This window comes from Trachemys scripta, chromosome 9, assembly GCF_013100865.1.
Source record: "Trachemys scripta elegans isolate TJP31775 chromosome 9, CAS_Tse_1.0, whole genome shotgun sequence".
NCBI lineage: Eukaryota > Metazoa > Chordata > Testudines > Emydidae > Trachemys > Trachemys scripta.
Genome location: NC_048306.1, coordinates 77,482,770 through 77,498,793, shown reverse-complemented (window position 1 = coordinate 77,498,793; position 16,024 = coordinate 77,482,770). Strand labels below are relative to the sequence as shown.

Here is a 16,024-nt window from a genome sequence, read left to right as displayed (position 1 = left end):
TCTCTTGAATCCATTTGTTACAGCAAACAAAGCCTCAGAGAGATGGGTTTAGCATTGCATCTCTTGTACTTTTGCCCCCTTTTTATATACAATATTAGAGCAGATTACAACATTGAGTCTGGAACTGGTATGGCACAACACTGAACATGCAGTAGCAATTTCCACTTCACTCTGTGACCATGAAATATGGACATGTTACCGCCAGCATACCAAAGTACTGAAAATATTTCATCAACATCACTGTCAAGCTGTTATGCATATTCCAGGAGAAAGATAAAATCACCAAAAAGTATTCAATCAAATGGTTATAAAAACACAGTTTTGTTGGACTACACGCATCCTCTGCACAGAATATAATGTGCTCCTGAAAGAAAATGTTTAGTAACTTCTAATGAGCAACAGATCAAGAGGAAAGAGAAGAAAAAGATATCCTGAAAAAAACTCATTAATTGAGCCCTAGCAGAAATCAACAGTAAGAAACTACAAAAGCAAACAAATCAATATGGAAAGTCAACGTTAACATCTTAATTCGATCATTTTGAAGTATGTTTGTCAACAATGAGAGAAGAGAGCAGAAAGAGGAGTTGAGAAAAGAGGATTTGAAAACACATGTAACTAGCAAACATTACTCTATTTCCCCAACTGACCTGCGGAAAGGCCTGTAAATCAAGAAGTGGTGCCTTCAGCCACCTAGGGGTTCAAATAAGCTTACTAAATCACTGATATTACACAAAGGAAAAACTGAAATTTCACAGGAGTAAATTTGAGCTTTGAAAGAACCTATGGCTTAGTGACGGCAGAAGTGTTATGAACATAGCTTTATTAAAAAAATATTGGTTCCACTAAACATAAAATTTAATCTGGAAAAATAGTCATACACCCTGAGGATGTATACCTTTGTATGTGCATGCTGCTGGATATACCTCCAGGCATGCTAAACTCAGTACTAGGCTGAAAGAAAAAAATTCATTCATATAAAACAGCACAATTTTTTTGTTTGCCTATGCAAAACACTATATTATGCAAGTTCTGGCAGTATTGACAGTAAAGATGAGAATTTGAGGTACAGTATTTTATCCAAGCTTTGTGAAGCTGGCATGAAAATTTTTATACTTGGAAACAATGGGTGATGGACTTATTTTACAATTCTACATAGAACTTACCTAAAACGTTCTCTGCACCTGGTTCCAGCATGGCTTCCTTCAGATCAGTACACTCAAAATAAAAAAGCTACTAAGTAATAAAAACATACCTTCCAAAAGCCTCTATCCTCATGTCACTTTCAGGGATGGAGATGTCTTGATTCTAAACCCTTTTTTGCCTCCTACAACTTCCTGGTCTATAACAGTACCTATTGCCAGTTCTGAAATTAAACTTGCATACAGTACTATCTTTTTCGTGCTCTGCAGTAAATCTTATTCATGCCTTTGTCCACAATGGGCTTGAGCAGCGTTATGTAGAAAAAGCCAAATTTTACTCAGTTATGAATGTAAATCTAGAGTCAACGAAGTTACTTTGAATTTAAACCAGCATAGATGAGAGCACAATTTGACACTAAGGGCAGATCTAACAAGAACAGCTTGACAGCATAGCTATGTTGGTGAGATTTTTTGTTGACATAGCTAAGCCAGTAAAAATCACAGTGTCAATTATATTGGTATAAGAGTGCTTACTTCTTATAGCTTATTTCACTCGGCGGACCTGGAATAAGTCATAGCAGCAAAAGTGCAGTTTTGCCAGTATAAGGTATGTCCACAATAGGAGCACTTTGCCAGGATATTAATCTAGTCTATGTATGTTCTTATACTGCATTCATCACTGTAGTATCTGAGTGCCGTACAGTAGTGCATTAAGCAATGCTGAACATCTCACGCATTTGTTCTCTCATTCCCTCCCCAAGAGAAGAAACACACACAGTGGAATGCCTTGGTTTGGTAGGATATTTTGGGGGGAGAGTTCATTTTTTGTTAAAAATACATGTTGCTATGTATTTATGTAAGAGAAGACAGGTCAAAGAAATGAACCTTGCAGTTGGAGTGGAATGTGTGGTTTATGATGGACCTTAGTTCTTGTGGAATAAGCTCCCTGCATCTTGGACCAGCCCCTGAGAAAGCTGTCTCCCTTATTGTTGAGTTCTGTTGTGCCAGAGGAGCATAGTTGTTGACCATGATCTTCATTCTAAAGCTTTAGGCAGTCTTCTAGGTATCCCGGACCCAAGCCACAGAATGCCTCTTTACGGTACAGAACCCTGGTATAGCTATATGGTGAAAGCACTCCTACTGTAGCCCTGTCTTAGGCCTGTTAGATATTAGGTGCTTAATAATAGCAAAGTAGGCACCTGAGGCCCAAACTCTTCACTGCATCCAGTCTCTATAGGCCCTTCATACCTCACAGAATGCCCCATACAACAGGCAGGGAAAGAGATGTATAAAGGCTGGCTACATTGACTCTATGCCAGGTGAGAATACTAGTATACCAGGGAGGAGTCTTAGCTGGCAGGATGCTGCAAATTTCCAGCCAATCTGTAGTGCAAAAGGGGAAGAGAATCTGACCCAGGATGTATTTTTTTCCTTTATTATCTCTCTGAACTGCAGTTTCATTAGAATGTAATGGCAGTTTCCTTAGTTATAGCTAGAAATAGGAACCATTTTACTATCTGCAGAAAACTCCTTGTGCATTTCTGTGTTCAGTACAAAATACCCTGTTTGGTCTCCTAGTTCCTCCTTGGATTTCCCCTCAACCTTCCCCTCATCTCCTCTTAAGCTCCTCCAACACCACACTATCACTCTCCCAGAGAGCAGTAGAACTTCCTCACAAATTGGCCTCATCACAGAACAGCTTTTTTGACTCTCTTCAATCCCATCTCAACAGCCACCTCTTTTCACTGGCTCTGAGTTTCTAATAATACTAGGAAATATTGAGTGACGATTTGATGGCTCAGGGCAGAGATAACGGACACCTCCTATGGAAGTCTAAGCAGAAGCACCAAGTATTATACAGACAGGTACATTGAACTGTTCTCTGATCTCTGAAAGGTGGTCCTCCAGGTCTGAGTTGAGGCACATAGCTGTGGTACCAGGAGATGCTCACACTCTAGCTTGTCCAGGGTGCATTGTTTCCTAGGGTACATCTAGGCTACTCGCCGTATTGGCGGGTAGCTATCAATTTATTGGGGACCGATATATCGTGTCTCATTAAGACGCAATATATTGATCCCCGAACATGCTCCCCGTCGACTCCGGAACTCCACTGGAGTGAGCGGCGGTAGCAGAGTCGACGGGGGAGCCGCGGCCGTCGATACCTCCCGTCCTCACGGTGCGGGAAGTCGGAATAAGATATGTCGACTTCAGCTACGGTATTCCCGTAGCTGAAGTTGCATATCTTACATCAACACCCCCCCACAGTGTAGACCAGGCCCTAGATAAAAAGACTTTCATCTTTGGGACTGTCCATCTAGCATCTCTCTCGATCACAAAACTCACTTTTATAAACAAAACTCTCCACAAATCCTTCCCCCGAGTATCTTAGTTTCCCAGGTGCAAACATTTGCCCTGAAACTTAGGCATTCAACTTTTCAATTTAATTTCAACTTAACAAATGATAGCTACAAACATTACCTGGTAACATGTCATACAATGTGTATGCTATACTTAACGTGTATTTGAATAGAGTAATTGAATTTTTTATTGTAATTTCTACAGCTCTCAAAAGTGTGCTAATCTCTTAACATTAAAAATACAAATGCATGTATTTCTGATGATCCATTTTGGACATTACACAGCTAGTAAAAGTAACAAACAGTAGAAGTTAGGGGCCCCTAGAGGATTACAAAAATAAGATCATGTGGTTACTCAGTTATGTTGCATGAACATCCCAAGAGTCCCATGAAAGATTATTTGTTTTTTCCCCTTAAATGACAAATTAAGATTTCTTATAGACAACATGGAACAAGTGCATTATGAAGGACCTGAGCAGCAGAGGGGAAGATTGAGTGGCCTGGTTCATGGATTTGGCAGGACATTCCAAACACAGGGGGCAGCATAGAGAAAGGCACAGAGATGGGAGGGGAAGAAGGAAACAAAGGAAGCATTGGGGCTTGCGCCAGTGGTGGAGTGGGACAAGGGTGCTTGTAAAAGTAATGTGCACAAATATACTGTATTACATTGCAACCTAACCTGCTTTATTTTAAAAAATCTTGTGTATTCATATTTTCCATTAAAAAGCTTGTAAAGAATTGGTTCTGTTAAGTAACAAAATGAACATACATACAGCGAGCCAATGATATATTTAATATTCAATCTCTTTTTTCCACTGTTTAAACACTTAGTTCACCTATAAACCAATGTGAATGGTGATGACTGGAATAATTGACAAATGCAATATATCAACAAAGTTATACTGTAGTACACAAGTTTCACATTTAAAAAAAATTTTAACCAATATTAGACTTATGACCTAACATATGCAATCTAGTCCAGAGAAAACAAAACTTGTAAGATAAAATAGAAACATAGTGAATTAAAGATCAAGAAAAAAGCAATGAGATTTACAGATGCAGATTTCCCTCTACATATTTTCTAAAACTCTCTTCCCTGCGCTACATTTCCGAAACAGGTCAGGGAACTCAAAGCTGTAGTAATTAGAAACACTATTGACTCATCCCACATCTCCCTATGTAATCTCTTGTAACCTATGATTTAAATTCTCGTATGAGGTTATATCAGTCATGCACATAAACTAGTCTATCAACATTGGTAGTAAAAGATTGCACCATCTATGCAACAATATGTACTTAACCTACATTTATTGCAACTGCCAACCTTTTATTTTTACTGACACTAAACACATACACCCCGCCAACCAACTAGAGACAAACCACAAAAATGCTAAAAAGTTTGATTTAAGGTCCAACTGAATAAAGGTGCAGGTTCTACTTAACCCTTAGAGTGACAGCTGAATAGGTACGAAGGACCCATGGAATAGCAGGATTTTTACTACAGATGTACAAATATGTATAAGATGGGAGTATGACACACTTGCATGGAATGAAATTGGGCTAGAGAAAAAAAAAAAAGACTTTCACTCAAGCTTAGATAACTGGCAATAAACAAGTGTAAGAAGGTGGAGATCAACCTTGTCCATCACAGAAATGCTATTTATAAGGAAGAAAAAGGGTCTGTTTCAAGAGTGGACAAAGTTAGTCACCAACTAAATGAGACCCTGTAGTATTCCATCAAGATCTGCCCCCTTTTTTATACAGAGGAGAGGAGAGGAATGAGACTCTTCATTTCCAAAGCTAAGGGTGAAACAATATGTGGAAGAGTGTGAATTCTCCTGGGAATATTATATTTCTTCTCACACCATGAGCAGGATGACATTTCCTGTAATATGAGCTGCTTTAAAGCAAAGAATTCCAGAAGTATTCTAGGGTAAAAACATAACGGCCATACTGGGTCAGACCAAAGGTTCATCTAGCCCATATCCCATCTTCTGACAGTGGCCAATGCCAAATACCCCAGAGGGAATGAACAGAACAGGTAATCACCAAGTGATCCATCCCCTTGTCATCCATTCCCAGCTTTTGGCAAACAGAGGCTCGGGACACTATCCCTGCCCATCCTGGCTAATAGCCATGGATGAACCTATCCTCCATGAATTTATCTAGTTCTTTTTTGAATCCTGTTATAGTCTTCACCTTAGCAACATCCTCTGGCAAAGAGTTCTACAGGTTGATGGTGCATTGTGTGATGAAATACTTCCTTTTATTTGTTTTAAACCTGCTGCCTATTAATTTAATTTGGTGGCCCCTAGTTCTCAAAGATAAGCTTACAGTTCTTATTCATCAACCCCACCCTCCTACTGAGATACCTCATTACACATAAGTTGTCTCTCCTGACTAACACTTGTTGACTTGACAGAATTTCACTGAAGGCAAAGATGCCTTTTCTTCAGAACATCTATATGGAGCCTTAAATCTAAGCAGAATAATTTCCGCACAACTGTACTACTTGAAAACATGTGCTTCTCTAACTAGACAGATAATCATTATCCAAAAGCTCCATTAAATTGATAAGGTGTTTGTCTTTTTGTTATGCATCTGTACAGCTCCTAGCTCAATGGGATCTTGATTGGAGCCTCTAGGAGCCATCACAATAGAAATAATGGTAGTGAAGCTCATCAGATAGAGGAGTTCCCTTTAAGAGATTCAAGCCCTAGAGTTCCCAGGAAACAACATTTTATCTGAGAGATGTTGAAACAGTCAAGACTTTCACATCTGTGAAGTGTTTGTTGTTGTTGTTGTTGTTGCTGCTGCTTCCTGTCAATATTTTGGTACTTCCTGTAACTGTTTTAAAATCAAAGACATTTAGACAAAAGGAATAAGAAAGTTTTAAACAGGAAAGGGATATTTATTGATTCTCTAAGGTTTGTTCCTGGCTGACTTGTAGGCGGAGCAATTATAGGGTCCAGAGAGAGAAGAAAGTCCAAGGTATTATTTCAAGAGAGGATACAGCAGGGCCTGAGCAGCTACATTCTCTGACAAATGGTGCTACAGGACTTGGAATTCCCTGGCTGACTTCACTTTCGCCATGCTCTATGCAACTGGAAAAGCTCTCCTTGAGGACTGTATTACAGAGAATCCCTCATGTGATTAATGTTCTGGGCAAGAATCATCAAACTCTCTTTAGGATTCACTTATAAAACCCAAAGTCTGAACAGATGTAAGAGCTGGGATGCTGTCATTTTTGTCACCTGAAAAGAATTATCCCACACTAGCCACTTGTGGGGATAGGCCATGACTGTGACCCTGTTTCCAGAGGTAACTTGCTACAACTGCTATGAACTCAGGAAGTCAATGAGAGGCCAAAGGAGAGTGTGTGACATTAGAGATGTAGGTTGCAGAGGGAGCACAGGAGGAATTGTTGGTGCTAGAGTCTCATCAGTAGATGTAGGTAAGCATGTCAGAGACCTACAGATTGTAAATAATTCCCTGGTATGATAGGAATAATGGTTGTCCAGGTAGAATCCATTATGAAAGAAGTTATTTAAGATTTCCTGTAAGTATGAGACTGTGGTCCTTGCATCTTAAAGATGATCCCCTTGCCCTGTGAACATGGTAATCCCCTATTCCCTCTGTTTTATAAAAGGATAAATATCCATTTGTTATGTTGAATTAAAGCCACTAGGCAGAACCTTCCTATGTGATAAGCATATAGAGTTATTACTTGCTCCTAGTTCCTTAAGGAATTAATCAAGGAATCCTGCTCAGAGAAGTGTCCATCAGACAAGGGAAGAGTCATACATTTATTTTTAACTGAGAGATTCCTTTCAAACCAAAATTGTATCCAGAGTGCCTGCCACACCATAGTTGCATCATCATAGACCTGACATCCAGCGAGTTTGACCCTTGAGAGACTACTTTGCTAGGACCTGATAACAATAGCACAGAAAAAATGCCTTTGGGGGACCATGAAAAAGGGCTTACATGGATTAACAGGAGCTCAGAAGAAAGGTGGTTAGACAATACCACTGAGAATTTATAAAATCTCTTAATACAGTTCACCATATTTTAATCCCAGTGTCTGCTGGACCCTGGATGATGTAGCTGCAGATTTATATGATTACAATTGATAGTGATATTAGCCAGTAATATTTTTTCCTATGCCCAAGAGATATCAAGTTGTCATCTACATGCCCCATCTCTTTTCATTTAATGTCCCAAAATGGACCTCAATACCAGATACTAAAAAACAAAATTAAAATGAACAGAAGTATTGGGAACATAAGCTTTCGTGGGTAAGAACCTCACTTCTTCAGATGCAAGAAGTGAGGCTCTTACCCACGAAAGCTTATGCTCCCAATACTTCTGTTAGTCTTAAAGGTGCCACAGCACCCTCTGTTGCTTTTTACAGATTCAGACTAACACGGCTACCCCTCTGATACTTGACAAAATTAAAATGAAGTTTTAAAAGTTTGGACTGGAGTTTCATTTGTACTTAAAATGTAGCAGTAGTGAAAAAAGTGACATGCTTTATTACCGTGTAGTGACATCATAAAATATATTCATTGTCAGTCCCTGATAAAGGGGTGACAACCTTGCAAAACTTAGTTCAACACTGTTTTGTCCTCCAACATACGTAAGTTTTGGTGGGTTTCACTGATTCTGTGCTTTGGAGTTCCTTTCAACTTCTGAGAAGCAGAGCCATTAAAAGGTGTCACTGCTTACTGCTGAGAAATGGTCTGTCTTGCTGTGTTTTTTCCTAACAATCATACATAAAAAAGCTTGGAGAACCAGGAGTGGAGAATCTATACAATTACTTCCTATAACAAACACATCAGCAATTTACAAAGTTATTTTATAAATCAACAGTGGAGAAAATTTCTGATAATTAAACTTTGATACACATTATGTTCGGTGTCATAATATTGCCATTGTAGTGTCCCATTCTTCCATTCAGAGTCCCTTCAGGCCCCAGACTTTCTTGCTATCTCTTCAAGCTGACCTCCCAACAGGCTACACAATAGAAACACACCATACAAACCACAAGGAAGCGAGCAAAAAAAAATTAAAATTTCCAGCAAAAAGATAAAACACACACCACACTCCATATATTAAGTCGAGAGCTAATGATATCACAGACACTATATTTATATATGTATAATATATATAACACCACGTGATGTATACTGTGGCTGTGTATTAAATTTTTTAATTTGAAAAATAAAAGATATTGCACTTAACATGCATTTTTCTAAGTATTTTTCTTCATAGCACGAGATATAGTCAGTATTTTACGCGGATACCTTCTTTTATTCCTTGCAGTTTATCGATAGAGGGCATATAAAGGTTTAATATGTCGAGACAGAAAGCCATCAGAGGATCCAGTGACAAGAGCAACAGCCCAAACTGGCCACCAGGAATTCCAAAATTGAGAACAGACTTAAGCATGTGTTCATCCAACAAGGGATGGGCATAAAGGTTCTTCATCAAGACAGAAGATGTCCATTGCAAGGGCAGCTCATAAGGAAGGGAAACAATTGTTGAAGTAGCAACGAAGGGCATTTCAGTAGTTAGGACAACAGACTGAGCAAAGTGAGGCAGTTACGTTTGAATATTAGCATACATCTGTACACCAATTCATGCTGGTGTTCAATACTTTAAAAGAGGCTTAGGTGTAGTGAGGGAAGACAGGAGTAAAGAATTAGGGAATACTCAAGTGGAAGAATACCTATAAAGTGTTCAGACAACCAGCTGTCTGTGTTCTCTGATCAGTTTTGTTTCTGAAATGCTGGAAGATGCTGCTGTTGCGCAAAAACTTCTACTTATTTTTAATTATTTTTATTTCCTATATTTTTCAGAAGTTAAAGCTGGTATAGCCCAGGCTGAGTCCAAGGACCATGAACCCTGCCTCCCCTGAAAAGTATTTCAGTTGAAAATCAACAGCAACAAAAATAATGGGGTTCAACTTGTCATATGGAAAAACACCAGGTAAATTCGAAAGAATTCTCAAAAGTTGGAATTAACTGAGAAAAGTTTATAGTATCCCCCGTTTGGAAGTAGTTACTATCAAGAGCAATATTTTTAAAAAATAAGTCCTTTAAAAAAAGGCTATCAAAAGATTGTCAGGTATTTCCTCAATGGATTTCCAATCTGATTTAATACACCATAGAAGTTCAAGGCAATTTTAAACAATATTATTTACTGTTATTTTTTAGAAGAAACATTAAGATAAATTATTATTTATTACAAAATTAATGTTAGATGTTTGATCACAAATATTTATGTGATTAAAATCCACAATGATTGTAATTTTGTGCTTTGTGAATTTAAGTAAATTGTGTTTCATATTTAGCAATTTAATAAGGGCCAAACAGAATTCTCATCTTCCTGATTCTGGGTGAATAAATCGTTTTAAATAAAAGACAATGTTCTGCTATGACAAAGAGCCAAAAGATTATCTATAATTAAGATCAACAATGCACTCCCAGTGTACTGGTAAGTATAACAGATAAACTCTGATTATACTGCACTTGCACAGGTTGTGTCAGCTAAATCTTTACACATCTACATAAGCCATGATATCAGCACTGCAAAACATAGGATCTAATCTTGTGAGATGCTGAGCACTCAGCTCCCCTTGGACTCAAAGTCAATCAGTACCTTAATGTGACCTGGTCCATAATTATTAATTGTAATAAATTGATACAAATATTCCTCTGTACAGTTAGAGTCCACCTTATTTAGTTTGCTAAATGTTCCAAAAAAGTCTCGCTCAGAATACTGTACAATCTATTCATTATTCTCACAAAAAAAGTATTTTAGGTCATAAATGTACAGTGCTGTCTCTACAAATACTTAATTTTCCTTCCAACTTTTAATTGAAAAGCAGCATTTCAATTCTTTAAAATGTCCTGTTGCTGGTCAAAATAATAAAAGGCACAGACAGGTGAAGGGACGGCACTTTGCCACTTCATCTGTGCATGGCCTCAGGCACTTAACCCCTCTTGACTCAATTCTCAGTTCTGGTTCTGCTCAGAGCGGATACAGGTAAGCAACAGAAGTGGCATAAAGCCACTCTATTCAGAGGCTGGCAAGCAGCTGCTTTGACCTCCAGAGGGCTACTTTGGCACGTGCCTGGTTGTCTATGGCCCTATGGACTATTCCAGCAGCCAGGAACAACCAGAGCACAGAGATGGTCTGACTTACTTTTTTGAGGATGGGGGTCCTGGTGTGCCCACTGTGCTACACTTATGGACCTTACTCCTTACCCTTTACAACAAAAGAATTTCCTGGTGATTGGCTCCACTGCGTTTATGGCCTCTGCACCAGTGAGCACAACAAAGAATTGCACCCTCGGTACCTCAATCTCTTTCCATCAGTTAAATGGAAATAATAATGCCACTAATCTGACAGAGTACTATTTTGATTAACAAATGCTAGTACAGTATTTTGGAGATTTAAAGTGCTAGCAGAAGTGTTTGATTATAATATAATAGCAAAAATAGGTCACAACGTCATTAAACAATGACAGTAAGATACCACATCTATATCTGCAGGAAGAGAGTCCTTGCAGCTGAGAACAAACCTGTTAGCTGGGTGATTCCACCCAAATACCTTGATTACTTACCTAGTAGATCACAAGGCCTTTTATATGGGTGCCAAGCCATCATTCCACCCACAAATTCTACGGCCTTGCACATCTACTGTAAATCTTGTGCCAACAGAAATCACCCATTCTCACACTGTCCTAGCTGAGCCCTGCAAGCCCAGGGTGCAGCACAGAAGAGAATGGCTCTCCTATGAAACTGAAGTATCCATTAGGATCATGCAATTTCAGTGTATTATTCCATTCAGGCTTAAATCCTAGCACTGTTCAGGCAGAGACCATCATCTCCCTTCCAATAGATCCTACACCAAGCATGTCTACTCAGAGGACAGAAAGATATTTTCAACCTGAAAGATAGCACATTTATTCCCCATTTCAGACCTCAGTGCACTCATTTACCCCACAAAAAATTAATTGAAGAGACAAATAAACTCACCTTAGCAGGAATTTTGAACTGGGAATGTATTTTTAAGTGTAACGGTACATTGTGCTTTAATAACTACCACTGTAGATTTCTTAGACAAAAACGCCAATGCAAAAAATTATTTAAAAAAAATGTTTCAAACGCATGTGTGCATCCCACTACTTTTTTACTTTGCAGCAGAATTTAACAAAGTGATTGCAAATGCACATTTTCTTCAGAAATTATCCAAAGAGTAACAGAAGTTCAATTACTATATTTCTTCTATGAGAACTCTCCTGAGATGTTTGGTAATAGGGCAATGAAGGAAGCTTTTCGAAGCTATCAGAAAAATATTTGCAGTAATAGCTCAGCTGCAAGAGATGAAAGCTTGAAGTATCAGGAAAGTTATATTTAGAAAGTCCTCCATGCATTCAGTTTATACAAAATAAATTAATTCAAACCATGATGTTTTCAGTATGTGTCATTTGGCCTGCTATTAAAAGTAAATAAAAATAGTACACCAGTGAGAAGCAAAATGGGAGCACTTGACAGGGAGGAGAGACCCCTGAACTCCAATTTCAGCACCTCACACCGTTATCCTCCACGGCCTAGACAAATCTCTTAGGACTCGATCCTACAAGCCCTTGCAGGGTGCAGAGGAGAAAAATCATTGACAATACAAGGGTGCTGGAACTAGGGGTGCAGCAGCACTCCCTGGCTTGAAGTGGTTTCCATCATACACAGTTTTGTTCAATGGCTTTCAGCACTCCACTATAAAAATTGTTCCGATGCCATTGTGACCGTACAACCCGTGCTTGTGTGGCAGGTGTGCCAGCCTCAACTGCTCAGGGCAAAGAAATACATATCACACCTCCATATGGCCGGGGCTGTAGCACCAAGCTTGAAAAAGCAGCAGTGTAACAGCCATTTTCTTGAAAAAATGGCTAGTCTGACTAGAAGCTGATCTTTCAGAGCTCCACCTGCCCCCAACCTCACAAGACAGTGAAGCATACTGTGCCAAGCTCAGCAGCCCTCCTTCTTCCGAGAAGCTCCCTTAACCTTTCTGCCGCAGTTTCTTAACCTGTAAATGTAGGGTTAATATTGGGGATGTATGGGATCCCTACCCAATAATGCAGTAACAGAGATGTAGGGATTTTTGTAACATGCTTTAAAGACTGAGGTATTCTATAGAAAAAGACAAGTATTACGGTTACTAATTAAAGGAGAAAGTCAAAATGCATTATTCGTTTTAGCCATATTCATAGGTTTTTTCTATCAATTAAATTGCAGAACTGTCCTTATGTTCCAACAGCCTGGAACAACCAATGCCTACAGTATTCTGTAAAAAGCAACAGAGGGTCCTGTGGCATCTTTAAGTCTAAAAGTGACTTGCATCTGAAGAAGTGAGATTCTTACCCACGAAAGCTTATGCTCCCAATACTTCTGTTAGTCTTAAAGGTGCCACAGGACCCTCTATTGCTTTTTACAGATTCAGACTAACACGGCTACCCCTCTGATACTTTACAGTATTCTGATTTATTGTGGCCAACAAGTGCTTTATGCTTTTATTTTAAAATGTATAATATTAAAGGATATTCTATTAAAGAAGTTCACATTTTCTAAACTGGTTCATCTAAGAATCATTTGGGCTCAGCCGAAGACAACACCACCACAAGCCTTGGAGAACAACTGCTAAAATCATTTATACAACTGTCAAAACGTACTTACATTATTTCTTTCCATCATTCCTATAGATTATCATCTGGGCCAAGAAGACATTATTTCAACTAATTCCACAACAGGTCTACTTGGGAACTCCACACAAAATGAATTTACAACCATTGTTTTGCCAGTGCTTTACCTCATCATATTCCTGGCAAGCATCTTACTGAATGGTCTAGCAGTATGGATTTTCTTCCACATCAGAAACAAAACAAGTTTTATCTTTTACCTCAAAAACATTGTGGTTGCAGACCTCCTAATGACACTGACATTTCCATTTAAAATAATTCAGGACTTGAGACTCGGACCATTGCACTTTAACTTTTTTCTATGCCGATATTCCACAGTTTTGTTTTATGCAAACATGTATACTACGATTGTGTTTCTTGGACTCATTAGCATTGACCGGTATCTGAAAGTGGTAAAGCCATTTGGGGATTCCAGAATGTACAGTATTACTTTCACCAAGATTTTGTCAGCATGTGTTTGGGTTGTTATGGCTTTTCTAGCGTTACCAAATTTGATTCTTACGAATGAATATCCAACAAAGAAAAATATAGATGATTGCATAAAACTTAAAACTCCCTTGGGAGTAAAATGGCACGAAGCAGTCATTTATATCAATACCTGTATGTTTGTAATAGTACTTATAGTACTAATAGGATGTTACATTGCTATATCCAGGTACATATACAAGTCAAGCAAGCAATTTATTAGCTCATCAAGCAGAAAACGAAAACACAACCAAAGCATAAGGGTTGTTGTGGCTGTATTTTTCACATGCTTTCTCCCATATCATTTGTGTAGAATACCCTTTACTTTTAGCCACATAGATAAACTTTTAGATGATTCAGCACATAAAATTCTGTACTACTGCAAGGAAATGACACTTTTCCTGTCTGCATGTAATGTATGTCTAGATCCAATAATTTACTTTTTCATGTGTAGATCATTTTCAAGAAGGCTGTTCAAGAAATCAAATATGCGAACCAGGAGTGAAAGTATCAGGTCACTTCAAAGCGTCAGAAGATCAGAAGTGCGCATATATCATGAATACACGGATGTGTGAGGTTATCCTCACAGAGACTTTTGTTCATTTGCAAGAATATATTTGTAAAGCATGTAAATAATAAAATAACTCTTTTGATTATCTGTGTGCTTGACATATATTTAGCCAAACAAAATCTGAATATGCATATTAATTTAGTAATGACCAGTGGTTTACTTCTTATTCACTTCAACTTGCTAATAGCTATCCTTAATTTAAAAAAAAATTACACTGAAAGACCAGGATAACAGACTCTAATATTCACCAGGTAGAAGTTTTTTAGGCCACCAGAAAGCAGCAGCAACTTAAGCAACAGCATTTATGTACCTTAAATTACTGACTAAGAGCAATCTCACTAACCCATAGGTATTATTATTCCTTCTGGCTTGAATTTAATTTGTTTAATTAGCTCCATTGACTATCCCACTTAAAAATTGGAAGGAAGGAAAATGTTTAATATCAACCTTTATTCTCATTGAATCCCTGCCTATACTCGGCACTTCTTCTCTGTAGAAACGAGCAAGACACTAAAGGCAACATCTCACCCTAACCCAGTTAAAGGGAGGTGCAAGAAGGGGGGCAGCAGAGAATTCCCAGCTCACACTGTTAGTACTAAGCCAGATGGGTCAGTGGGATTAGAGACAATATGTTACTTATTGCAGCTCAGAAACAGAGCAGAACCTGCACAATCCTGGCTGCCTGCACATATGTATGATGGCTGGACTAGGAGCATGCCCTGGGCACATCTGGGGGATAGAGCATCAGCAAGTACATTACTATCTGAGATCTTAAGAAGATGATAGGAAAGTATCAGGCCTGGATTCTGGGGTGACAGACAAGAGGCTCCATATGTTGTATTTTCACCAAACAATAAAGTACAGCATTTTGCCCCCGAAGTACAGCTGAGGAGTCAAATTCTTTTTAGCCAGCTAGCAGGGAAATAGATATAGGGAGGGGATGGTTTTATCTAATTCCTGTGCTGGTGTACAATACCCTAGGTGTGATTCCTGCCTCCAGCTTTTTTTTTTTTTTTTTTTTTTTTAAATGCCTCAGATCAAATCATACAATGAAATAAAACTAAAAATATTATACTTCCCTCTGTGCTAGACATACTGCTATATTGTATGACACATGAAAGAAGACTAATAACTTCAGCTCAGTGCTAAGAAAGTCAGTTATGTGTGCAAGAGGTGTAGGATTAAATTTTTAATGGATGAGAGGCTTAGCAACGGATTCCTCTTAGTATACAAGTACACAAGTTACACAGCGCCATCTAGAGGAGACACCTTTTTCCATTTTCAATATATCTAGCTCTCCAAGATTTATCAAGTGCCAGCCACAGTATTATCTAGATTCAAACCTACCATCTGAATCAAACAAATAGAGCTTTTCATTTCACCTTGATTTATGGATTTCAGACTCATGACCTAACTTAATTTTGTGTCTGTGTTTTTTTTTAAAACAAGGAAAGATTATAGTAATAGACTTTAAAAAAAAAAGAAAAATACAAAAAAAAATTTCATTTCCCCAGTTGTCCCCACACCCATCCCCCCAGACTTTACTGAGAAAAACACAACGAAGAAGTCATGGTTGGCAAAAGAAAAGATTCATCTGAAACAATCGCTTCTACTGAAAATTGATGTATGAATATCTGAACACTAAACAAAAAAGTTGCATAAGTTTCACACTGTTACCTTATGTGTTTGCTTAGCACAACATGAACAAAAATTTAAGAAACTGCTCCTG

At 38.3% G+C, this 16,024-nt stretch overlaps 2 protein-coding genes across 2 annotated transcripts in view; one reads left to right on the top strand and one right to left on the bottom strand.

Annotated features, from left to right (window-relative positions):
- MED12L (mediator complex subunit 12L) overlaps positions 1–16,024 on the bottom strand; it is a 317,383-nt gene that overhangs the window by 143,158 nt on the left and 158,201 nt on the right. The gene's annotated exons all lie outside the window — the stretch shown is intronic.
- GPR87 (G protein-coupled receptor 87) lies at positions 9,454–14,299 on the top strand. The gene is made up of 2 exons (XM_034780705.1): positions 9,454–9,487; positions 13,263–14,299. Exons 1-2 carry the CDS (start codon positions 9,454–9,456, stop codon positions 14,297–14,299), a joined length of 1,071 nt encoding a protein of 356 aa, XP_034636596.1.